The following is a 25,599-nucleotide window of genomic DNA, read 5'->3' on the forward strand; positions in this document are numbered from 1 at the left end:
GCCTCCCGTGTGTTTGGGAGCGTTCTTTTTCCCGTACATGCCCCCTCTGTTCATTGTTTATTTTCAAACACAATAAACGAATAAAAAACGTTGCAACGCCGATCAGAATATTTTTGTACATCCAGATCGTTTCTTTATTTTCATCATCATGTTTTACATCTCGATGAAACACGTGTAAGTATTTTATAATCTTTCGGGGGAAATGGTATTGAGAGAATGGATAATTTGAATGTTGATTTACCGGGAATACCTATTAGGTCATCTACCGCTATTTATGAAGTATCGCTTTTTTATTTTGATGCTCCACATATTGTTCGAAGATTTTAATACTTTTACGTGTATTTATTATAATTATGATTCTTTTGATATGGTGATGTAACTTGTCAATGTTAATCGCAATATAAAATCAAAATATTTTTATATTTATTTAATGTATAAAATTGTATCAGACTATTGCAGATTTACATATTTTGCTGAGTCACCTTGTGACTCACTTTAGACATGTTTTTATTTACATTTGTCATATTTCTTATCTTTGTTATAAGATTATGAACAGTAATACACTGTATGGCTCTGTTTATTTACCGTTTAGAACGACTAAGATTTAAATCACTTAATACAAATTTCTTTTATTAACAACGTTATATTTAATATAATACATTAATACTTGTTTCATTATCACAGAATTACATCAATGGCCTTTTATATGCCCATAATTGGTCGTGATCATACATAGTATGAATCTTGTCATACATATATTTAAAAAAATATAGAAGATCATCGTATTGACCTTTGTATCTTTGATCTAATTTAGATACTTCATTTGTATCGTGATCATTTATAGAATTTTCCACATTAAGTGTTTCTTCTTCAGAGTTGTTTAAATTAGCATATTCAGGTAATATACCAAATGCACATGCGTGCAACTCTACCAAAAACTGATGAATTGCTTCAATTGTAGCTAAATACCACCTTGGACTTTTCTTTTGATGACGCCAAAATTGTGATATTCTAGATTTTAAAATCACACATTGCAAATCTATAAACAAAGATACAATGTTACTCATACAACATTCATATTATTAAAGTATCTTTATATTTACCTCTTAGTCTTTGATCTTTGTAAATAGCTTTTGTTTGATGCCATGTGCTATCTATAAAAATAGCTCTTTTTATAGGAAATGTGTCTCTTACTTGGTTCACAATTATTTCATCATTGACTTTAACCTCCTTCATGAATAAAGACTCTACAGTTACTGCAGTTGAGCTAGGAAAGATTAAAATAGTCTAAGGGATGATATTATTAGGGCCAAATTTTAATTTCAATCAAATAATTGCAACTGTGTTGTTACTATACCTTCTCTTTGTCTGATATTTCTGGAAAATCAGGATATGTAAATATTCTCACATCTTCTGGTGCAAGTATAGTAGCATGAATCGCAGTGCTTTTCCCATCAATTTCACGTGCATGTTTAATGATATCAATTTTAATTGGTAGCTAAAAAAATGAAAAAGTACTCATATCTGCATAGTTTAAAAAACGTATGAAATAAATTGTTGGTACCTTTATTCTTGGAAAATACTTTTCATTAATGACTGGTAAATAACAGGAATAGCAAAAGAATTTTCTTGATCTATAGCAACGTTTACATGTTTCTCTACCTTCTATTGTGTCTAAAATTCCAGCGTCAGTAATTTTTAAGTGACGAAAAGGTGCTCTATCGATTGATTCTTGTTTTTTCTCTAAATCAGATTGTTCTTTCGCGTTGCCTAACACATTGGACTTAGCCATATTTTGAAAAATGTAAACGCGTAACACATGCAATACATTTATTGTTATTAATAATTCGTAACTGCTGAAATTGGATAAGAATCGTTGATAGTTCGATGTATACAAGCAATTTCAAGTGTATTCATTTTGTAAAACGATGTTATTCCTGATTATTGACCATGTGGTCCATCTATGGTGTAAATTGTAAAACATTTCAGTTGTTAACAGGTACTTTTTTGTAACAGATACCATCACTAGATGGCAGATGAGTATCAAAATCATGAAAAATTAATTTCTTTCATCAATTAATAATTCACATTATTCTTTGACACAAATTGGTCACAAATTGATTAACTTTCAGCTATAAATTGATACACTGAAAGTATTATTCTGCGACACTTTTATGCCAGACTTTCTATGTTTAAACAGTAGATTGATGAATGTAGAGCAATGATTCTTGATTAAAAATTGATAGTTCTTCTTTACTTTGTATTTATCTTTTAATTAAAATCTCCACGTCGTTGCAAGCTGCCTTGTATTGACGTTTGATGAAGCGGCAAGCTTCAATTACACTTTCGTCTTTATTTTGTTCAGTAATTAGCTGATGAACAACGCGAGTTGTTAAAAAAGGAAGGAACGAAACGGGTGTTATCCTTATTCCCTTTTAATTTACAATTTCTTTGACCCAGACAATTAATCGTATTATTCTTGAATCTCTTGGTACGCTCGGTTTCATCGTTCGAATAAAATCGTATAATTATTCGATGTGACGTTAATGAAGCAGAAAAATTTCAAGGAAATCGTAATAATTTCTGAAGCATTTGTCGAAATTTTTTTAAATTAACGTAGATATTAGAAATAATAAATTTGTAATAATTGGAATAGTTTATTATTAAAAATTAAAATATAAAAAACCGACAAAGGAATGTGTTCGACTAATTAAATAGAATTATTTGCATTATTAAAAATTTCACTTTGACCCAGTTAAATTCTATTGTGTTATTCTGCCTTCGGTACCAAAAACATATGCATACGATATTAAGAGTTGAAGCATTTCCGCGTGCGCGAACAGTAAGGGATGTAATGATAAAATTTATTTCGTTTTATTTCGTTCCATTTGGAAGCCGGCACTCGGTTCTACGAAATGTTATTTCAACCGTTGAATAATCGTAATATTTGTCTAAAGATTGCCGCGATTCTCGGGGAAAATTCGGCATTAGTATGCTAATAACATCGGCAGGACAACGAGCCCACGCGTTAGATGCCTATTACCAGCTAAAACCAGCTAAAATGTGCGTATCGTAGGCAGATCCTTTCGGAATTACGCAAATTTTCGGGGTCGTCGTCCCTGCAACTGCGATTTCTGTTTTCCACTGAATACATTAAATCGCCTATCATCGGCAATAGGGTGTACTTTTTCCGTTGGAACATTCAGCTAACACGCGTTAAAGAACACCATGAACCATTTCGTTATTATCAGTTGAAAATTCCTCTATCGAGGAGCACTTCATTTTTTCACAAAACAAAATAATACAAGTTGAAACAATTTTTCATTTTCATATATTTCAAAACGTGTCAAACAAAAAATCATAATATGAGAAAACGAGGGTGCGAATATTCGTAGCTAAAGTATGGATATTAAATTCTTCATTTACGATCTTCATCCCTAAATAATTATTTAATTTTGAAATTAATTTACTATCGAAGTATGATCGAGTAAGGGTCACGTACGCAGATGTCGAATAGTTTATTTACATTCTTCCGTGAAACTTTATCGAGAGAACCTCGTAACAAAAGGGATCAATCATTTACCCCCGTTCGATTTAGAGGCGAGGAAATATTTCTCCCTCGCCATTGACTACGACAGAGAGTGCCAAGTATTTCCGTTGATTTTTATCAACAGTCAGTGTTAATAATTTATTCTTTCATTTCAGTCAAATATCATCCACGTATGTGCACGCCTTTCGCAGCGAAAGGGTTAATACGAAGGGTGGAGTCAACGTAGGTACAGGATCAGCTGTAATCTCTGGATAGTTCAACAGACGAATTCGTTTGTTGATTAGGTTTGATCAACTCGGTCGAGATTAAGGGAAAGAATGGATGGCAGCTATAAGTGGTAAGATCGTTATTTTTTATTTACAAGGTACTTCAACGCCAGGGAACAAGCTGTCGATTAATTTGGTTTCTCGGCAAATGAACGCCATGGATGAACTAATCATTATTATTCGTTTATACATGGCTGTATGTAGGTTGTATAGAAAGAAAGTAGAAAAATGTATCAATCTCTCAAAGAAGGTAGTTTTGTACATGATTGAGTATCATGGCGGACCATGAAGAGAGTCCGAATTTTAATTTTTAACGTATCTGCTGTTCGAGGGTTGATCAATTTAAAAAAATAGTAGACAGTATTTTAACCGTATTCTTTTTCCTTTATGGGTCCTTTTAATACTGATTCTGATAAAAACGATAGAGCATGTCTCACCTCCTTGCTCGTTTATAAGATCAACCCCAGAGTAAACAGTAAAGTTACACTAAAATTAATGAATGAAATATATAGTTTAATCATTGAAAAGTGCGTGCACAAATGGCACAGTTGCTTAGATATGGGTGCTGATAAACCAGGAACGTTTCCTTACACTATATCGTCCAATAACGTTCGAAGCAAGGCTGTATTCCAGCCACTGTAACGTCCGAGTGAAATCGTTATTTTCCATTTTCTTAATTGCTAAGACGCCATTAAAGCGTTAACCTTTAACGGTACGTATGGCTCCATCCCGTACAGGATCGAGATTTGTTTTACGGTTTCACGCGGGAATTCCTCTCGTTTCGCCAGGAATTCGCGAGAGGAATTTTTATTCCACGATACAGTGTCTATCAAAAGTCTCGGAACGGTCAATTATTTTATCAAGTATTGAAGAATAGTCGAGAGTAGAATGAAAATCTCTATTATTTTATTCCATATTCGTCTAGTTGAGATCAATGAACCAGTTCCTAAAACTGATTGATCGTTGGACGATGTTATAGTGAACATAACGGCAACAGGCGATCCCGTCGGCCCAATGTGATAGTTACTCCACTGTGAGAATTTAGTCGTCAGCCCAAACTCTAGTCTTCAGCAAATTTTAATTATTTTACTGTAGTCCCGGTATTTGTCGAACACTCTGCTGTTCAATAAATCCATAAACATTGGCGTGATGACAAAATGCCATTTTGATGAAGAGGTTTAATTACTTTAGCATGGAATTTCTTGATGGATCTGCGAGCAAAGGTCTGGACGATAGACCGGTGTTAAGTGGGCATGGTTTATGGTCTTTATCGTCTTCTCTCATCGGATTACTACCGAATTACCCTGTCGATTCAACAGTAAATGCTTATTTCCCTGAATTGATCTGTTCGTTCGCTTTCAATTTTCTATACAATTAGCACAATTAATTGCGCCATTCAAAGTATGCTCATTGATGTACCTAAGATTCTTATCCAGAACGGATCAGGTCCCCTGTTTTATTTACAATTTTACAATAATAAAAACGTTATTTTGGGAATATCTTGAATTTATAACTCGATCATGACGAAACATAGATAATATAAAAATATGATTTATTTCTTCACGTGATTAAAAGTCTTACTTAACTTAAGCTGAGTTGTTAATCCGTTAATTTATCGTTTGATTGGATTTAGAACATAACGATGCATTTATGGAAAGATTAATTATATCATTATATTCATATTAATAATACTTTGCTTTTATTCGTTACACGTGGAGAGGAAGTATACTGTAATACCAGAAATATTCTTTTTTAACATGTTTACTTTGAATACCAGCTACAAATGTACAATGATATTAAAAGTAATCGAATGAAAGCATTAAAAACAAATAAAAAGAATAGGGATGGTGAAAGAATGAAGGCAGAAGCTTTAAATGTAATTAACATTTGAAATTCAAAGATAATGAGAAAGCGTTGATAAAGAAAAACATTTAAGCAACTTAAACGAAGCATTCAGGACGAATGAATTTTCATTGTTTGGACCCGTCTAATGAAACAGATTTATATTTAAATTATGTAAAATTTTATCCACTTTAATTATGTTCACTGGCATGAATTCACGCTTAATGGTGTATAATTACTCTTATCGTCGGTCAATTTTGTTCGTCAGAATATACCATACCAAATGCACTCTCTATTGTTGACATTAGGGATGTTGTACGTTGTTACTGTCTATCGATGACCCGTGTAATTCTCAAATTATTTATTCAATGAGTTATAAACGTGGTTCAAACAAATGAACATCGTGGATTTTTCATTCAACCCCCTGAACGGTGGAGTCGGGTCAGTATTGTACCGACTAAAGAAAGATGAAGTATAAATAAAAATATTTGCTGTATTTTTGCTATAATCGAGAACGGAATATCCATTCACGGGTTTCCTTTTTTGCAATCACATTCGGACGAAGAAATCAGATTCCTTCATTTTAAACCGATTGATTTCGGTACAAAAAAGGGCCGAGAAACATATTGAATGCTCGAACGAGAAATCTCATAATTGAAATTGATGTTCCAGTACAGCTACATACTTGAAATCATAGTTTCTTTCCCCTTTTTATTTCAGTTAACTTCCTCCTGTGTTATTTATCTCTAATTGTAATATTAAAGAATAACAATAATACTTTGTTTCATGAAAAATTGAAAAAGAAAATTTCTATGAAACATTGAGGGTAAATAAAAGTGCAAAGTTTTAAATTTTTGAATACCTTTGATAGAATGGAAAATCGAAATGAATCGAAACGTGGCTTTGTTTATATATGATATCGTTCCCGATTAATAGGGGTGCAATTTTCATGAACATTGTTTTTACACGAAACATATTGATATATTTAAACAAAAGCCTTCCAGTTTCCATCGTTACCCATTCGAATATTATAATAATTAGAAACAGAACAGTTATCGAATATAATTAATACATCATTGATTATGGTATTTGATAATAGGTAGTAGTTCTAATGTTGATTAACTTCATTACCGAAAGTTTGATGCTAACGCAGATGCTGCATTTTCATAATAAACGCAACTGGTTAACGGGTGCAATGCGCAAATAGTTAAATTATGAATTCATCATGCGTAACGCGTTGAAATAATTACAAAGTATGGCTCTAATTTGATGATAAAAAAGATATATTAATATGGTGACTTAGAAATGAGAAAAAAAAAAAATTGTAAAATAGGTTATTAGATTTAAGGTTAAAATAAAAGGAGGATATCCAAAGATTTGAACATATATTAGAACACTTTGAAGTGTTTATTTTTGTCTATTGTTCGCGGTGGTGGTACGATGAAAGGAAACAATAGTTAGGGAATTATGGGGAGAAATCGTTTTCTGGGGTCAAGAGCTGTTCTGTGGGAAGTCGTGTCGAGCGTAGTCGAGTCGAGTCGGCTGGCTATAAAAGCCCTCTCGCACCGAGCCGTCGACGTCACACGTCGTTAATACTCTGCACGGTGAGGAACTCCGACGTGCCACCTGTTATCCCTGGACGAAACAGCTCTGTTATCCTCGACGTCGAAAGGAAAATCGTAATCAACTAAAAATTACCAACGAAATACTTCTCTACTTGTTGGAAGCGGTTCGGGCTGAAAAAGGACCGGAAGTTGCTTCGTCAGGATCACGCTTCGATAAGCGGCAAAAGGTTCTTCGTCGACCGCATTCCCATCTAAACGCAACAAATTGCTTTTTTCGAGTTACCTCGCGACTCTATCGGAAGGGAAGCTTTTTTTAGTGACGAAGAAGCAATTCGACATCGTTATCGTTTCAAAGTAAGTGCTGCACAATTTTTTCTTCACTTCCTGTTAGTCAGTAATATTTTTCCCAAAAAGCAGTACTTTCTCTAGTTTTCTTTTATATAATATTTTAATATTATCATTTTTGTATATTGTGTAGTTATTGTGCGCGTTAGTCGAAGAAGAAAGTTAGTGTTTTTTTTTTTTTTAGGTTAGTGCATATCGTCTGTCGAGTAGTGCAGTGTTAAAAATTAGTATACTTTTTCGCCTCCATTTTGTTTATTGAATTTGAAAGTAGAAAAGTGTTCGAATTTATAGTTGAAATGTTTTTATTGCATTATAACGACAGATGAGACGGTAAGATGAAAGATAAGACAGATTAGATTGATTCGACAATTAATCAGATAGTAGAGTGATATTTCGAGCGCGCGAATAAGAGAAATGTCTATAAATAGTGTAACCTAAATCCTTTGGTAACGATAAGGACACTTCGAAGAATTGCAATCAATTATAGGATTTAAGCCGTCAGTGTTAAATAAGCGAACAGGTTCAAAATATTGTTGTTGTCTTTATTTTTGTTTCTCTTCAACCCGTTCTCAGAATTCGAAATTATTTTTGATTCTTGAAAATTTACCGTTCTCTAACCGTGGGTCTGCGTACAATGATGACTCACTTCAATTTACGTTTCGTCATAATTTACAATATACGAATACGAAGATAATAACAGAAAAATCATGCGTACAGAAATACATACGTTATGTTGGAATGTTCCACGTTCTCTTTTTTACCTGAGAATTAAGATCAAGAATTAATAACCAGTTATATACTGCACGCGTTTGAGAAGAAATACTGCAAGACTGGTAATAATTAATTGAAATTTCAAGAGGGATATTAATTTTTAAAAAGTGAACATTGCTTGTAATATTAATTTTTCTTTAATAATTTTTCTTAATTCAATTATGAGGAAAGTAAATGGAAGAGTCATAGGAAAGTACGTTTATCTTAAATGGTTTCGATTTCTTCTTTATTTTTGCCATTGGATTTAGATCCAAATAGGACCGCGTATCGCATCATTCCCATGGGTATTGAAAATATTGGATTCCTCCACGTATTGCACTACAAAACTATGTAAAGCTTTCATATGCCTGACTTGGAGCGTCGATTGACGTGCACCACGGATTTATGTTCAACGATTTTGATTCGTTGTCGTTCTTATTCAAACGTCATTTCGAGATCCCATGATCGATGGCCTGAAACAATCGTAGATACCACATTCCACCCTTTTTAATTCGTTACGTATTCAGCAAAACGAATGATTTTATTTTTCAAAGCATCGAGTACCATCGAAAACAACAGAAATTTTTATTTCTTTCTCAAAGAAGAACAAAGAATTTCATTGCTTTCGGTATGAAAGATTTATACAGTGGTTTCGTTATTGTTCATGATGTAAATTACGTTATGCGCGCTGAGGTGAATTTGTTCAAGCAAAAGATAATCAAATAACGAAATTTATCGAAGCTGTAACCACTGGTTTATGCTTTCCCTGTTGATCATAAAATCAAAGGTGGAAGGAAACCATGAAGGTTTTAACAACCATCACGTATTCTTCCTTTATCTATATCTCCTCGTCCCATCACTTTGGCAACACTTAATATTGCCAGGATATTATATGAACTTTACGAAGCTCTTAATACTCCATAACGAAAGAACGATCGTTTATCGAAGTTCGCCAAATCTACCAGAGTCTCGAAACATGTAGGGTGTACCAGCAGGTTGGACCAAGCTATAAATTGCAGAAGATAAAACAGAAATTAAATTTCTACCGTTTGTACTTAACTAAAAATGCGAACTATTTTGTTATTCTGTTTAAAAAAAAGAATTAATTAAGGTAGAAAGTGGAGCAAAGTGGGCTACCTTAATATATTTTCTTTTTGCTAAGATAAATCAGGGGTCAAAAGAACCTTTAACCTTTAAAGTACGGAGCGGAACGTTCTAATGAATGAGGATAATTTTTGTAAATTTTTGTAGTACAGAAAAATAATGAATTTATAATTCAAAAAAGTTGGATTACTTTAAAATTGCGGGTTTTTCAATGGTCCGTCTTGGGACTCTCTCCATGGTCCGCCGTCCGAGGCAAGGGATGTGAAATGAAAAAGTTCGTTAAACGTTTTGCTAAAAGGGTTGTCGTAATTGGAAATCCGATTCTTATTTTTTGCCCTGGCTCTGCCCTATCGCGTCATTGGGAAGTTTAAAAATTCTTCGTAGAAGTTTAAAAAAAACCCTGGAGAAATTGGAGATTTTTTTTCCTGTCCCTTTGAAAGCGATACGACTTTCGAAAGGAATACCAAAGCAATCTCAGTAGCTCGCGAAATTGCTGTCCACTTTTCATCGAACTTGATTCAAAGTTTTCAGCACTTCTAATTCCTGTATTTCTATCTAACCGATCGGTTGCGTTTCCGGAAACGTGTATCCCGCCGGTCGCTGTTAATCCAATTTCTTTCGGATTTCAATCCTGCTGATCACCGACAATCGGGAACCCGTCGAAAGTTTCGAACGTCATCGATTTCCCATCCGGGAAGCGTTGGTCAGGATCGGGTATTGAATATCGTCGATTGTTCCATCGCGACAATAGCATTGCTGACAACCGGCTATAATAAAATTATCGAGATCGGCTTTACCCAAAGCTAGATTAACACTAAACACGATGATATTCAAGGAACGTTTATACTTTTCCAAACAGCATCGTGTAACTATTTTATTTATCAATAAATTATCTTCGCCTAAGGTATGCTTTCTCCAAGATTCATTTAATTGCCTGAAAGTTTCTCGCGCCTCTTCTTGTTACCAGAAACGTAACAAAACGGCTGTTCGTGACAAGTTTAAGTAACACATTATGCGGACCGTGGTAGAACTGCAGTTACAGTTTTAATGAGACTAAAATGAGGAAACATTAACGATGTTATATATTTGTTCGAAGTAAAAGCGATTCGATAGATAAATTTATTGTAAAATACCTGTTGATGGTGTTCGATGGGAGTACCTAAACAGAGGAAGGAAACATTATCGAACTGCTGGTTATTATCCTCAATAATCGGATAGATTAGCCGCGTTACGGATCGGCTAACTGGTTTTCCAGATAGACCGGTAATTAGTCTCGCGAGAATCGTGCCGGTTTCGCAGTATACGTTCGTATAAATCGTGCTATCATTCTGCGACGTGTACGAGATTGACCCGTTTAGCCGGATAGAAAAAGAACGGATGACCGATAAAAATGCGTAAAATTAGAAGCAATTACCGTGAACAACGGTGATGTTTCATTGAATTATCGGTGGTAATTGGCGCCAATAGTTGAAATCGTTATCGCTGGTTCATTGTGGAAATGCACTTTCGTAATTTTTAATTGCACCATTCGCCAGGTTCAGAACCATTGACAAAATTACAATTTTCTTAGAAATTAATTGCAAGGGATGGCGAATTAAAAATGTTCCCTCTGTGCTCTAAATTTCGCTTCCGCGGTATTCTGCTGTATTACCGTGAAATAAAATAATTCTACTTCAATCTTATCGGTCACTAAGAGCCATTTAATGACCCAAGTTCGCACGACTACTATGCAACTTCCATTTTCGATTACATCTGAATACCTAACAAATCGTGAGGAATTCCTTTCAAGTCCGCCTACCTGGATGTACCATTAAGTACCCGCGTTTTTTATAGCGGTAACTCTCTAATTTCTTAATGTATCTCCCCTTTGCGAAGGGTAGTTTTTCAGGGAAAATAATAAAAATTGACGGTAACGAGTTTGCCCGTAAGTAAGGTGTCGGGCAATGAAGTTTACCAATATTTTATCATACAAAACTCCCGAGTTTTAAGACGTGCTAAAGATGATGCATGATGATATTACATCGCGTATCGTTCGGTTGTTTTCTTCCTGGATGAAAACATGCAATTCCCACGCGTGTCCTTAATCCACGGGTTTATGAATTTTCAATGGAAAAGCTGTTCGTCTCGGGTGTTTTCCACGTGCACGTGGTTTCGAGAAGGTGTACTTCGAAATGTTAAAGAACACTACCACCGACTCGTTAATACGCGCAGCTATGTCTATTTTGCGGGCATGCGTTATAAAGGTTTTGTTGTTCACCGCGACAGAAAATGGGATTCTGTCGCGTTAAGCTAGGAGGTAAAGGTTTATCGGTCGTTGCAGGTTAACGTGGAAAAATTGTGGCAAGACGCCACGAAATCTGGTTAGCCAAAGCTGCAACAAGTACTGGATTTACTAAAATTCGCAAACGTCTAATTTTTCTTCGTAAATTTTACTTATTCGACTCGTACCTTTCATTCGTTCCTTTTCGTTCATTTTATTTCACCTTACTCTCCTAACTCACTCTTCTCCATATTATTTTCTTAAACTTTATTCTTTATCGTCCTGTTGCATCTTCATTCACTCGTACTCCCATTTTTTCCTAAGCCATTTTCTATTCAAACTTTGTCGGTATATCCTAAGAGTACGGACAAGGAAAAATAAATGTATGAAGAGTAGGTTGATATTAAAAAATATCGATCTTTCGAAGCGCCTTTTGAGTAAGTTCGAAAAGTAAGCACATATTTCATGCAGTATGGACAGAGGGAATTTCATACAGTTAATAACAACGTTGTCTGCACTAAAAATGTCGTATTTTTCTTCTTAATATTCGTAGTGAAGGTAAACACTTGATATTAGTGTGTTAGAACCGTTTACTATACGAACAAAGTAAATATCAATTCAAATTTTACCGCGTAATCGTTTGTATGCGGGCGGAGCTACACCGAAGGCCTATATAAAGGGGGCCTCCTCCGCTGAGGCGCCAGTCTCCTCGGGACCGCCGTAGGGGACAGGTGGTAGCCCAGGGAAGGGGCGGCCCGCGGCGAGGGCCAAGAACCCTGGAACCCTGCAACCACCCGAACCTTCGGAACCCGAGGAAGCCCACGGGGAGGGGGAATCGGGCAACCCCTTCCTCGTGGGTGTGATTGGGGGGAGGAGTTTAGGGTAGCTCAATACTTTTACATCAGATTTGTATATTAGTTCGCAAAACTTTGCTATTATTTCGTATATTTTATGATTTTTATAACACCCTGTCTATTTAGTTACTAGAATCCTGTCAGTTGGAAATATAAAGTAATATTTCAACAGGATCAGTATTGCCTCGTTCATGCGTGACAGGGAGAAATTGATTATGTAGTCGTGAAAGTTCAGAATCAATGCACACGTATATTAAAGCACACGACTTATAGAGCAACAATTTTCACGGGAAACGATGAAAGAATTTCTTTGATATACGTGTCACGAGTTGCCGTGTGGAAAGCCCCGACTGCCGTATATATTATTCTTCGTCAATTATAGGGAAATGGAAATGACGTTATTCTACGAAATCAGATAACGATAATGGAAACTGAAATTGTACGCAACCTTGTTACCCACTGTTTTTCCTCGTATTTTCCACAGATAATTCAATACGAGAGATAAATAAATCGAACGAATTGATCTGCAAAACAAATTGTATGGAAAATATTTGAGAAATATGAAGAAAATGTATGTTTACGCAGAATATCCTTTTCTTTTGATAAAATAAGAGATTAATTTTTTAATTAATCGTAAATGATCTAATGGTATGTCAATGCTTAAAAAAGTGACCAGCTTCGCATGGAATTTCGTTTCATGAATACTTCACTTTAAGATCTCCCAGTAGAACTTTGCGTGCAACAATATGCGGTAAAGTTCCTAAAATTTTTTGGATAACTTTGTAAAGCGGTAGGAAGCAGTAAAATATTTTGCATCATTACAATCTTTCATAAGTAATGTTTGGTGATTTTTAAGTTTTATTCGTTTCCAAAAGATTAATATTCCACTATACTTTTCTGTCAATTAATCCTTGAATTTAAGAACTGCTTTCGTCCGCTTAATAATCGCGATAAAAAATATACACGTACATCTTCTGTCACTTAATTAGAAGAAAGTTACAAAGTGACTTTCGTATTCAGTGTCTGAAGAAATTTTCACTCGACTTATAATCTTTAGCTTAAAAATTTTCATCAACCAAGAAGGGGAGAGTTTTCAAAGGGATGGAATCGCATCGAATGAATTTTCATAATCCTTAGCCAATTTACATTAAATACAACCCGTTCAAGTGTAATTACACTTCACAAAAAGTCATTTCGAATAACCCTCTTGAGACCAAGTATAATTAGTCCTACTTTTCAAACTTGATTTTACATTGAATAGCTGCAAATGTAAAAATTTCATAATCAAATTAAATTTCTTGGTTTTAATATAACATTCCTGTGAATGAAACAGACTTTTTACAAAATTTCATTTCAGTTTCCTTTGAAAAACTGTTTCGCCTTAGCAAGCGTATGTTTATAATTAACGCGGGATTAATTAATTCTTTTGCGTTTGATTGAACATTTAATTTGCTAAACTGCTTACAAAGTCAGCATATATCAACTTCTAAGTACAACAGAAACAAAAGTTAAACAAGTAACAACTATCGAATGATATTAAATTTTATATAACATCATCGCTTATTTATTTGATGCTACATTTTCGTTTCAATAATTTTCCGAAAATATGAAAAGGTATCGCGTTAACCAATTACTATAAAATTAAATTTCAAACTCGATGAAAAATCCCTACAATCGCACGAATATTAATAAAATTAAAAATCGTAGAAACCAGTCTCTGCCCTGAAAAGCTTTATTTTATTTACAAGTATCGTTCGAACCGGTGACTTTTTGTTCGTCCCTGGTGCATTGAAGTTTCGTGAAATAATCAGGGAACGAAATTTTCGCGACAGTAGAGCGAACATATTCGGAATCAGAAGGGTGGAGGAAATCAAATCGTCGAATGAAATTCTAACGCTTGGAAACAAACTGCTCGGTAAAAAGAAATTAAACGTTCCCGTAGCAGTGGACGGTGAAACGAGTTTTATTTTCTCGTGTTATTACACTTTCTTTTTCCTTTTTTTTTTCTTTTTTTCTTTTGTTTTCGATGAAACACAGAAGTCAGACGGTCGGACATTTATTTAGGTCATCGGAACGTACAGCAATAACGCGATCCATCTCTCTAGGAAAATATACCGTATCAAGTATACAAGTCTAATCAAAATTCACACTTCCGATGCACTTTTATTTCCGAAGTTTCAACTTCGGAAAGATTATTTTTCCAATGGGGGAAAAAAACGCGCAAGAATTTGTTGTAAAATATGGGTCGAGTAACGTAATCAATCATCCGTGTTTCAACTTGCTCGATTGTTCCTATAGCAAATTACTTAAATAGAAAAGAATACACTGTTTCTGTTTAAAACACAGAGGGTGTCCTAGATTTTTTCCCATAAAATTGAAAAATTCAGGTGATAGTTGTGGAAGATAATGACTGGGGTAATGGGTAAGGTAGTTCCTTAGTGTTCTTAAGATTTCTGGGTTCGAATCCCACGGAGCCAAGATTTTTTCTCACGGTTATTTTTAATAGATACCAAGGATTCTTGGACTACATTTACGTTTTTCCCTTATCGGTAAAAGTTCTCTAAGGATTGCTCACCCAATACTTCCCTAGAGATACCAAGGATTCTATCGCGTTTTTCCATAGAATACCAAGAATTTTCCCGCTGTGCTTACGAAAGCGAATACCCCAGAATCCTGGCACTCTAGTATTTCCTTCTCGTAAGGAAATTACATCTCCCACAATGTTTTCCTTAATAGATACCAAGGATTCTCTTACTCTGCTTTCCTGAAAGGATCCGTTTACACGGACGATTCATTGTTACGCCAGATCGTGGCAAAAGGGTATCCATTCATAATTTAACTTCCAATACGCAATGTTGCGATTTAATTTCGCAGTGTGTAGTGGTTTACGGCCGCATCGCCAACATTCGGACGTGACCGAATTTAATTTACCGAGGAGAAACGACCGGGCACTGTTCGCGAGACCGTGGTACATTAAACACTTTTCGCATCTTCCCAGTCTATATTTTTTTATCTCTCGCTTGTTCCACGCGCTGCACGCCAACGCAAGGGTGTTGGTCACTTAGCTTGCCATGAAATTCAAATGAGGCAAAGAATTCAAGAATCCCCTGGGAAAAGATGAATTTACAATACTGCGCTTGAAATAGAGTTTATATCTTTTTATTAAATTGCAACAGTTACCTTTCGTTTGTATATTTTTTTGTAGAACGTTTAATTAGTAGCAGAAAGGGAGAAAAAGAAATTGTAACACGGTTTAACTTTCGAACCGGAAGTGTAGAATTGAACGGATGCGGTACGACGAAATTCATCGTGTACAGGTATTTCATTAAACAGACTCCAGTGAAAAGGAAATTCGCTGCTGGTGAAGTTTCAGCAAATATTTAATTCCCCTTTGCAAAACAAGTCTCAGCTGGTAAATGAAAATTAATTTTCCTCGTTCTCCTTTTTTCTCGTGTCAACGCCGTTACGTTTAATCGTTTCAACTGCAACAGTAGTAAATACGTTCCCTCGGATGCTCTTATTAGTTGCCATAAAGAAAATAAAAGAAGCAGAAAGACGTTTCGTTTACTGCGAGAAATTAAACACGTAAATTCTGTGATTTCTATTCTTTCGCGACTCTGTCGCATACGTTTCATTTTTCTTTTCTTTCATTAATGAAATTGTTAGCCATCCTACGATCTATAAAGATTCTTTTCGAAACGATCCGAATACTGATCTTATTACCTTCTGTATTCTCTTATCTCTCATCGCATTTCTCTCGTTTCAAGTGGAACCTTTAATGACCAGGGACGCGAAGACCGTTCGGAATTATTTCACCTGGTTGCCTCGTTATTCCTTCAATTTACCAAAGAATAGTTGCCTTGGATTCCCTCGATACGTATATATTTCTGGCGGATGACCTGCATAAGAATCGATGTAAACGAATTATCCCGCGTAGCACTGTTTGCTAATATTTAACGGAGAATCAAGGAACGAAGGATTTCTCTTTGGACGCGTATTTCCTTCGATTTCCTTCGACATCGTTTCATCAAGGCTGAAACGGGAAAGATTTTTACGTATATATCAATGTTTGAAATAGGTCGTGTTGTCGTATCGTTATTCCGGTACGCGTTCGTTACAATTAACCGTATCGGACGAAACTGGCGAATGAAAACGATAACTGATCACTGTTGTTATTTTTACCATTTTATGTTTCCCGGTAAACTGGTTTTTCTTTTTTCTTTTTTTTTTTATGTCGACTGCTGATTCAGAATAGGAAATAAATACGATTGGTAGTTATCTTTACATACATCGGACGATTCAATTTCAAGTTTATTCAGCTTTTGCAGCAACTTTCTAGTCGTTGAAAGGATACATTGTGCAAACTTCCTGGTAAATTACGAAACTTTGCTTCAGTCGAAGAGGTGTAAAATGCACCCGTGGGAGATAGGAGATCGTTCGTCTCGCGGTATAAAAGACAGTTCGAAGCGTCTGACGATAAATGTACTCGTACTACTGCTTCCTGAAATGAATTTCAACGGTGTACGCGCGATACCTTTGTCGGTGTTGTAAACGTATTTTCAGCATCTCCCTTTATTCTGATAATAACAATGGATCTGAGCGACATTAATCATTTATGAAATTGACGTTTCAAAATTTCATTTTCTCGAAAAGGAAGTCTGATTAAGTCTTCAAAGAACCTTTCCTTCCTTCCTTATTTCGTAGGATTGATTAAAATAACGTTAAAAGCATCGTAAGCACACTAAGATTTAGGGCCTAGGTCAGCTGTTTTGCTCGTCGATGCTGGTAGAATTACGCCCTTCGGGGCAACAACCATACGGTGGAGAAACGGGGATGGGAACAACGTGTTGCTCTGAACCGGTAACCAGATATCAAGCTTTACCAAATAATTATGGATGTTATAAGTTTCGAACGTGTTACTTGATTCTCTTAAAATCTCGTTAATGAATTATTCATGCTAATTACTATTTTTATATCGTCCTCGTAGACATCAGTCAGACTTTGTTATACGCAAACGCCTATTAATCTGCGCCCAGATAGTTCAATCATAGCTGTTCGTCTTCATAAAAAAAGTCAATCCAGCTCCCAGGAGCGACGTGAAATGATTTTGAAATGAGATTTGCCAGCGAGAGATATTGCGGTGAAAGGGAAGGTGAAAAAGAAAATCACGAGGGTATACACTCGACGTGTTAATTTCATCTTGTAAATTGCGAATGCAAATTCTCGTTAAACGAGCGTGTGCGGTCCTCGCGTGAACATTCACGCGAATACGATGTTAAATGAAATTATCGTTTGATCGACCGATAAAGGGATGAAAAATAACTTGGAGCATTTTTCAAACGCTTTCAAAGCAGTTTTCTTCGAATTAATAAGAAACTCTATCGAATTTTCATTAAGATTGCCCGAAGCGTGCTTGAAGAAAATTAAAGAAACATGGTTTATCCTTAAATTATCTCGTCGAGAATTTACTCGTTCAAGTTATAAATAAATTTTATCTTCCTCCTAGTGCCGGGCAGTTATTTGTTTAGGAGTTTCGGTTCGTTATCGATTAATCAATACAACGGATTAATTCGTACGCCCTTTCCATCTGCGATGAATTTCCGGTGACCTTAGTGAAATTCTCCTCACTTTACAATAATCACCGTAACGATTGTGGCTTTTGATGCATTGACAATTTCTCATCACGCTGGAAATGTTACTATTGTTATTACTACTACTATCACGACTTCTTATCGTTAAGTGCATCAGTGATTAATTCGTTGTTCTGCAAAATTTAGAATTGTGGCTCTCTCCATGGTCCGCCGTCGGAGAATGAAGAAAAGCATTACATTATATTTCTCACCTTTTTAAAATTAATTAAAACAAGATTGGTCTTCAATGACGCGAAATTGTGTATTTAATCAATTATTGATGCACTGTCTGCGTACGATAAGTTCGGTATAATTAATTTTCCCAAAAATCATTGATCCTCTAGAATTAACAACGATTAATGCTGACAAACAGTGACAGACGGAATCCGTATTTATAAGTGGCGAGACTTTATCCTGCTGAAAAAAAAGGCGATCGTGAAACGGAGAATGGGATTAGCTTTATCTAACGCAAATTTGCATTTACAGGATTTCGAGATTCGTCTAAAGTACCGATTCGTATCCGTGTGAGTTTCCATGCTCGCGGGTGTACTTGGAAACACGACGATACAGTGATCGTTTGTTCAATTACGATCCTGGCTAATGGAACCCGACGGGATTCGGCTTAACGACTCAAAAACGAAACCGAGTACCCTCCTTGATAACGATTATTAATCTTCCTTTTTTTTTTCTCTCCGTGAACAGATTTTCCCCAAGAAAATTCTGGGCAAGGCTTAATTAAAACCTGTTTCAAACTTTCCGTCCTTTAAATCGTATTAAAAAGTATCAATATTTGAACGAGACACGACAGTTTTATTAAAACCTGCACAGCGGGACAGAATGTACACGATTTTACTATTTTGATTTCTGTAAAATAAGAAAAAAAAAATGTATTTTTTTGAACACAGTTTTATTTCGTTCCTTTGAAAATTTTCGCAGTCCTTCTCTTCAAAGTTTCAATTACATTTTTTTCAACAAGATTGTACTTCAAAAGAAAATTACTGGTTTTTCGAAATTTCAAGGCGAGCCGTCAATTGTTGCCGCAGGTATCGCGTACACGGTTCTGGCAATGTTTTGAGAAAATACGCGTTTGAGGTTTAGAGAGATATGTGTTTTTAAATATCGACACTGGGTTTTGCATATCAATTTTAAAACATCAAACTTTGTTTTGGAACGATAAACAAAAATTTCAATGTTTCTCACATTTTACCGTAGAATCATTTTCGAAAGGAAATTTTTTGATTTGAACGTTTTGCGTTAAAGAAGAAGAGAGAAATTGTTTAAAAATTATAAGAGGATGGTAAAATTCTTTCTCATTCCCGTTTCTTTAAATATTATGTTCTCAATACCACTCGGTAATTAAATCACGAAATTTTTGTTAAATATTCATAATGCGTATACGATTAATGCAGGCTGTGATTAAGTTCTTAGCTGCTAGTGGCTCATCTGCGAATAAATTTGAAAGTTTCAGGAACAAAAAATACGACCTTCTTTTATGGAAAATCTTAAACGTGCCTGAAATTTTATGCTGGTAGCATAGAAATAAGCTGTTTTATTAAATTCAGCTATGAGGGACATTCTAATTTAATGATTTCACGAGAAACATGAATAAACATATAATTTCAGTTGCAACTTTCTGTAACCCATTGGCTCCCTTTCAAAGGTTCATTTTCTTCGTTAAAAACATAGTTAACAAGATGTTAGACCAGTTACAAAGGTATTCTAATTTCTTTTGTAAAATCTTATCGATCAGTAAAACAGCATCTCTTGCCACTTCACCTTCCGGTCTGTCCATTTGCAAATAATTTCACGCTTGTTAACTTGCTGAATATTTTCCTGTTCCCCACCCTTTATTCTATTCCGGTTCTCGTCGCGGTTCGTAATTAAGGTTCGCAGACGAGTTTAAGGTTCTCTTTAAAATGAGAACGTCGAAAGCATACCGGCAGCGATACACCTTCTTCCGGCTTTTAAAAATGTATACCTGTGTATCGTGTTGCCACCTTAGGAACCACCCTGAAATAGCCTGAAACATATTCATTACCAGCAAAGCATATTCTTTAACAATTTTCTTTAATAAATTAACATATTTTTATTTAAAAAAGTGCTATCCTCCTATCACAATGATAAGAGGAGTACTAAGCACACACCGAGTAATCTCCTGCTTTTATACCAGTCTGATTAGGACACGTGACCGCTTCGACCAATCATACGCGAGCTGGGCTGAGGCGCGACCAATCAGATTGCGTTATTCGCGTAAGCCTTCTTTTAGCGGGAGACAATGCATTTTCATAAATATGTAGTCATTTTTTCTTTCAAAATTCTTAGATAATATATCAAATTATCTATATTCTACGTGTAAGAAAGGAACGATAAGGTCAAGTTCGATAGTAAATGAAACTGGGTCGGCGTTCCGATACAGATACTGACGATGTCGTCGGTAACGTCATCATCGACGGGTTCATTAACACCCGGGGCTTCATTTGCGCCTGGTAATTTAGGGGTTGCTCGTCCAGCTTTCCAATTACGTTGGTTCGTCGTTTGTAGAAATTCGTTGGTCTCTGTTAAATCCATTTTCTTCGTATTTCTATTTTCTTTTTAACAAGTACCCTTTTTTCACGCGGATACTTTGTAATTAGTAGACGGTCGCGCAAATTGTTAATTAATAGTCAAATGGATGCTAACTAGAGTGCTGCGCGTTAACAAGATTTCTCTGTTGTAGCAAATGATTGAACATTCGAGAAAATTACAGCAGCTGTTCTACACGAATAAATGAATTCGCGCATGTGTTAGATTTAATCAGACAAATAGTTGATTTTTTTTTTTTTTTTCAAGTAGCTCGATACGATCGGTATGCGATCGAGCAATCGAAATGTCAGGAAAAATCGGGTCCGGTATTGAGTGAAAGGGAAAGTTGTAGGAAAAAAATAGAACTTATACGCTCGTTTGCATTTGTCGCTTATGCGTATGGTTAAACTAGAATATTCTGTAACATTCGTTCCACGCAATTTCCATAAGTCTAATATAAAATTAGGTTTCACGTTGAACGTTATATTGAACGTTTGCTTTTACTCTGTTTCAGATACGTTCACCTGTAAAGTTTAAAAAAAGAATGACATTCATGAACGTCTTGATATTTCTTTTATTCGTTACCATAGTTAAATCTCGTCCAATGTCCTACAGTACTTATGAAGAAAAAGAATTGTCCCGGGATAATTCTCCATTTTTACTTCTGGTCGACCATCGGATTCCGGACTTGGAGGTATGATGATTTTTTACAAATTTTCATTTTCTAAGTGTTTACCTTATTAATTTAAATTTTAACATTTGTAAGCTTTAGTATTCCAAAACTTCATTACAGTGGACTCTCGTTATATCGCCGCGAAGGGGGAAAATCCATGCAGGTCAAATCGCTCTGAGGCAATATAACGAGAGTCTACTGAATTCTAAATTAAAGATACAAGTTTTATTCCAAAACTTCATTACAGTGGACTCTCGTTATATCGCCGCGAAGGGGGAAAATCCATGCAGGTCAAATCGCTCTGAGGCAATATAACGAGAGTCTACTGAATTCTAAATTAAAGATACAAGTTTAAGTTAATTTATTCTTTTCTCTTGTACAAGAAATGGCAGAAAAATTAGTCATTTATAGAATCTACGTCCCCGCATCAATTTCCATACTTTATATCTTGTATCTATAACGAATAATCGACTAGGGCGAATTGTCTGGTAAAGCGTATAACCACGGTATCATCTCGGAGGATGATGCATTCTCGAAGTTGGATGTACGTGCAGCAAATAATGGCATTTGGATCGCATCGTCGTCTATCAGCTATTAGTTGGACGTGAAACGACCACGATATTCCCTTCGCGAATACGATTGAATTGTAGAACGTGAATGGATCGTCGTATCTCACCTGAGTCGTATAGAAAATCAAACTTTACGGTCAGCTCTCTGCATTCCGGTTTTATTCAACGTTCTATACAAAGATCATTGAATTACAGCAGCAAGTATGGACCAGCTGGAAACCTTCTAAAAAAGATATGGCTTTGGTAACCAGTGTATAGACAAATTTTATAGAGGAATTGTTCTTACGTTTACTGAAGAACAATTTGCTAAGTGTTTTTCAAAATGAAAAAGGGGTAGATAATTGGAAATGTAATTAGAATTCCGTTTAACAATGATTTCTTGCATTCCACTCCATGGAATAATATATGCAGGTGTATCAGAAGAACCCTCGTTTCCCATTCTCTGTTCATGTTTAATTAGCGATCTCAGAAGCATCGTTTCTCTGCCATTATTATTTTCAAGATAGTTGTTCTCTTATGAAATACCTGCTTAAATCGTTGCACGGTTCGTTCAATTAAATTCATGATGATAAAACACGCCCGTTGGAAGAGATATAAACAGGTTTAAAGACTTTTAAAGGTGCTCATTAAAAAACGGCTGATTCTTAAATATCCGACCTTACACGTGCGTGTGACGCTATCAGAATGCGTTTCGAAACATTCTTCGTATACTTTTATGCAAGTTTCGTTAAAAGTGGCAGTATAAGCGGGAAAATGTTTCATGGTGGTAGGCTTGCAAGGTCCGTATCACCGTGTATAAACACGAGGAGGGGGCTTTTTTTATTTTACGTTCGTGAATATGCATTTATAACTTGCAATGAACTTTAACTGCAACGCGTGATACTTTTCCTTCCTTTCATGGTTTAACCATGCCGAAAGTCATAACTATTAAGTCGCGTGAAATTTTTTATATTTTCTCCTTCTAATTATGTAAATTCAGCCGAAAACAACGTTCTTTTTTTTTTTAATTTTATCTTGCGGTATTATAATACAGAAAGTTGTCCGTTGCTCCAGGGATTAATGTTAAATACCTTAACACGATTGAGGGGTAGGCGCGCACGAAGACGACCTTCGTTTTTGTCCCATTCCAAAGAAATTGTCCATCGCTTTTTCCCTCTGGCAAAGTAAAAATTAAGTGCTTCATAAAAAGCGAGGGTAAAGATCGTATAAGAATACTTTCATATTTACATCGGCTTCGGTCGATCCATTACTTAAATCACCTCGCAAACTCTAAATGAATGAATTCTAATTATATCCTTCCCGAATATCTTCCAAGACTATTAATTAAAAAAAAAAAGATTGTTAACATCGATTATTCAAGCGAAGTGATCGATCATTTGATTCGTTTTTTGCCAAATATAAATATCAAGCATCAGTCCGGAGATTCTTTACTCTGGGACTCGAGACTTTCAAGACTCCCTCCGTTTTTGTGCATTATGCTTCCCTATTAGTATAATTAGTACAATTAAAGAAAAGTTTGATCATTTTCAGAACGAGATGTTTGACTCGGGCAACGATCCTGGATCAACGGTGGTTCGAACCAAACGAATTGGATCTTTGTCAATCGTGAATTCCTTGGACGTTTTACGGCAAAGGGTTCTCCTGGAACTTGCTCGACGCAAGGCGTTGCAGGATCAACGACAAATTGATGCTAATCGACGTATTTTGGAAAGTATTGGTAAAAGATCATTACCTGTCTATAACGGTGATCGAAAGAATGGGATGGAATATATGATTGAACAAGAAAGAAAGAATCAGAACGTAACACCGGAAAGAATCACTGGTGGATTTCAAGATTGGCTACAAAGGGACGATTCCGTCTTTCGAGAAAGACAAGATGGGCCAACTCGAAGGGTAATTTATTTGTGAAGTAGTTTTTCATAATCGTATGGGGTATTGAATTTTATCTTACAGCTTGTATTTTCATGATAATGTGTTTCAGGTACAGGCAAACGAATTGCATTTACTGTAATTGACTCTGAAAGGCATATATAAAAAGAAGAAAAAAAATCAACTATCGCTATATTACGGTTTTTTATCTAACAAGCTAATGAATTGCGTATAGTTTATGTATTATTCGTCATACCCCTCAGGTTTTACATGTATGTGGTACATTTAACGGTGTGCAGGAGCCATAATTTAATAGCGTTACATTCATGAATTATATGCAAATTGTCTCGTACGTCGAGCACAAAGTAATTATTAGCATGTTCGTATCAAATTTCCAGTTAAGCAGGATTAGTTCAAAGGATAGAATGTATCAGTATTCTTCTGTATATTTTAATTGTTTTAACAGCTAATTTAATTGTAAGCATCCTGATGTGGATTCGGAAAAGGAGGGAAATAGAAATGATAAATGAATAAGAAACATGGATTTTATTAAAAATATATAACTAAAGCTGATATAGATTATCCAAGCTTCAAATATATTCTATTTCTTCCTTTTCAATTATGCAACACCATGAAACAGAACAGTATTATGTATTGTGATTTGTTCCAGTCTGCCCAAAACAGTAATCTCCACGCTTAATATTTGATATCCAATGTTGGGTACATGTAACTTAATAATGTATGTTTCTTTATGTTAATGTTTTAAGTTTTAAGGACTGAACGTGTAGTAATGAGAAAATACTATTAATGAGGTGTAGAAAGTATATTCTTCACAGATTTTGTTTATAATAGTAATGAATTCAATCAAAAAATAAATGTTCCAATGAAACATTTCAAGCTTTTTAACGCCAATCGCTTTTGTTTCATTTATTTTATTATCATAATTAAACAAATATTGTGACAATAGAATTCGACTACTTTCAGTGTTACCAAAGAAATGCCATATTTTGCGGATATACTCAAAATAATCGGTCAATAGTTCCTTTTGTATGCATGATAAATTAATATATGTATATGTTGTGTTTCCAGTATTCGTCTTCAAGTTGTATTCATGTCCACGTCGAACATCGAAGCGTAACTTATTTGTTAAATGTTCTAGTTTTAGTCTTAAGTGTTAATATGTTGTATTAAAAATGTAAAACAACATTAATGTTTTCACAATTAATATAAATGTGAGAAACTTGTGATCATCGGGAATAATTATATTTCTTTTTTTTTTTTTATTTATTGAATGTAATTTCTGTTTTTCATTTTATCCATTTTAATCCGGTTCTTCATTGATTTTTGCTAATCATTCCTCTGGCTGTATATTGAACATAAATGATCTTTAGGACTATCGCGAGAACATAGAAAATTTACAGTATAGTAATGAAACAAGTTAATGCTTCTGATGTTTACGTTAATATTAGAATATAGACATACCTACACATGATTATTATTTATGTGTTATACTATATAACTTGTTGCTAAAAACAAAAAAAAAACGTGTATAAGAATAACTAAAAATGTTGTATGTAATATAGGTAGAACGTATTTATTTTAAAAAATTGTACAATATTGTTGTTTATTTATTTTCACCTCGATTTTTTATGTCTATGAATTGAATTAAACGATGCATAGTAAAACTGAAATAAATTTCATTTAAAATATGTTTATCATGCATCATAATTTTCACCTCTTTCATACATTAAAATATAAAA

The 25,599-nt window shown here is 35.0% G+C and overlaps 2 protein-coding genes across 3 annotated transcripts; one reads left to right on the forward strand and one right to left on the reverse strand.

Annotated features, from left to right (window-relative positions):
- Window positions 1–26: 26 nt before the first annotated feature.
- Window positions 27–25,554, forward strand: LOC114874538 (diuretic hormone 44). 2 transcript variants are annotated; one of them, XM_029183902.2, is made up of 5 exons: window positions 27–174; window positions 3,706–3,887; window positions 21,243–21,422; window positions 23,501–23,863; window positions 23,952–25,554. In XM_029183902.2, exons 3-5 carry the CDS (start codon window positions 21,273–21,275, stop codon window positions 23,979–23,981), a joined length of 543 nt encoding a protein of 180 aa, XP_029039735.1. In that variant the 5' UTR covers window positions 27–174; window positions 3,706–3,887; window positions 21,243–21,272; the 3' UTR covers window positions 23,982–25,554. The 2 variants fall into 2 exon arrangements, with proteins under 2 accessions (XP_029039735.1, XP_029039736.1); XM_029183903.2 differs by lacking the exons at window positions 27–174; window positions 3,706–3,887 and adding an exon at window positions 7,243–7,577.
- LOC114874536 (tRNA-uridine aminocarboxypropyltransferase 1) lies at window positions 477–1,959 on the reverse strand. Its single transcript, XM_029183897.2, has 4 exons — window positions 1,565–1,959; window positions 1,358–1,498; window positions 1,104–1,287; window positions 477–1,039 (listed from the first exon to the last, which is right to left on the reverse strand). Exons 1-4 carry the CDS (start codon window positions 1,790–1,792, stop codon window positions 687–689), a joined length of 906 nt encoding a protein of 301 aa, XP_029039730.2. The 5' UTR covers window positions 1,793–1,959; the 3' UTR covers window positions 477–686.
- Window positions 25,555–25,599: the final 45 nt, after the last annotated feature.

This window comes from Osmia bicornis, chromosome 6 (genome assembly GCF_907164935.1).
Source record: "Osmia bicornis bicornis chromosome 6, iOsmBic2.1, whole genome shotgun sequence".
NCBI classification, from domain to species: domain Eukaryota; kingdom Metazoa; phylum Arthropoda; class Insecta; order Hymenoptera; family Megachilidae; genus Osmia; species Osmia bicornis.

Excerpts from the sequence above, each read along its gene's own strand:
- LOC114874536 (XM_029183897.2), bottom strand. The coding sequence starts at position 1,792 with ATGGCTAAGTCCAATGTGTTAGGCAACGCGAAAGAACAATCTGATTTA. Across the intron at positions 1,499-1,564 it reads AGTATTTTCCAAGAATAAAG|CTACCAATTAAAATTGATAT; the intron begins GTACCAACAATT and ends TCATTTTTTTAG. Across the intron at positions 1,040-1,103 it reads CAAAGATCAAAGACTAAGAG|ATTTGCAATGTGTGATTTTA; the intron begins GTAAATATAAAG and ends CTTTGTTTATAG.
- LOC114874538 (XM_029183902.2), top strand. The coding sequence starts at position 21,273 with ATGACATTCATGAACGTCTTGATATTTCTTTTATTCGTTACCATAGTT. Across the intron at positions 21,423-23,500 it reads ATCGGATTCCGGACTTGGAG|AACGAGATGTTTGACTCGGG; the intron begins GTATGATGATTT and ends GATCATTTTCAG. Across the intron at positions 23,864-23,951 it reads AAGATGGGCCAACTCGAAGG|GTACAGGCAAACGAATTGCA; the intron begins GTAATTTATTTG and ends AATGTGTTTCAG.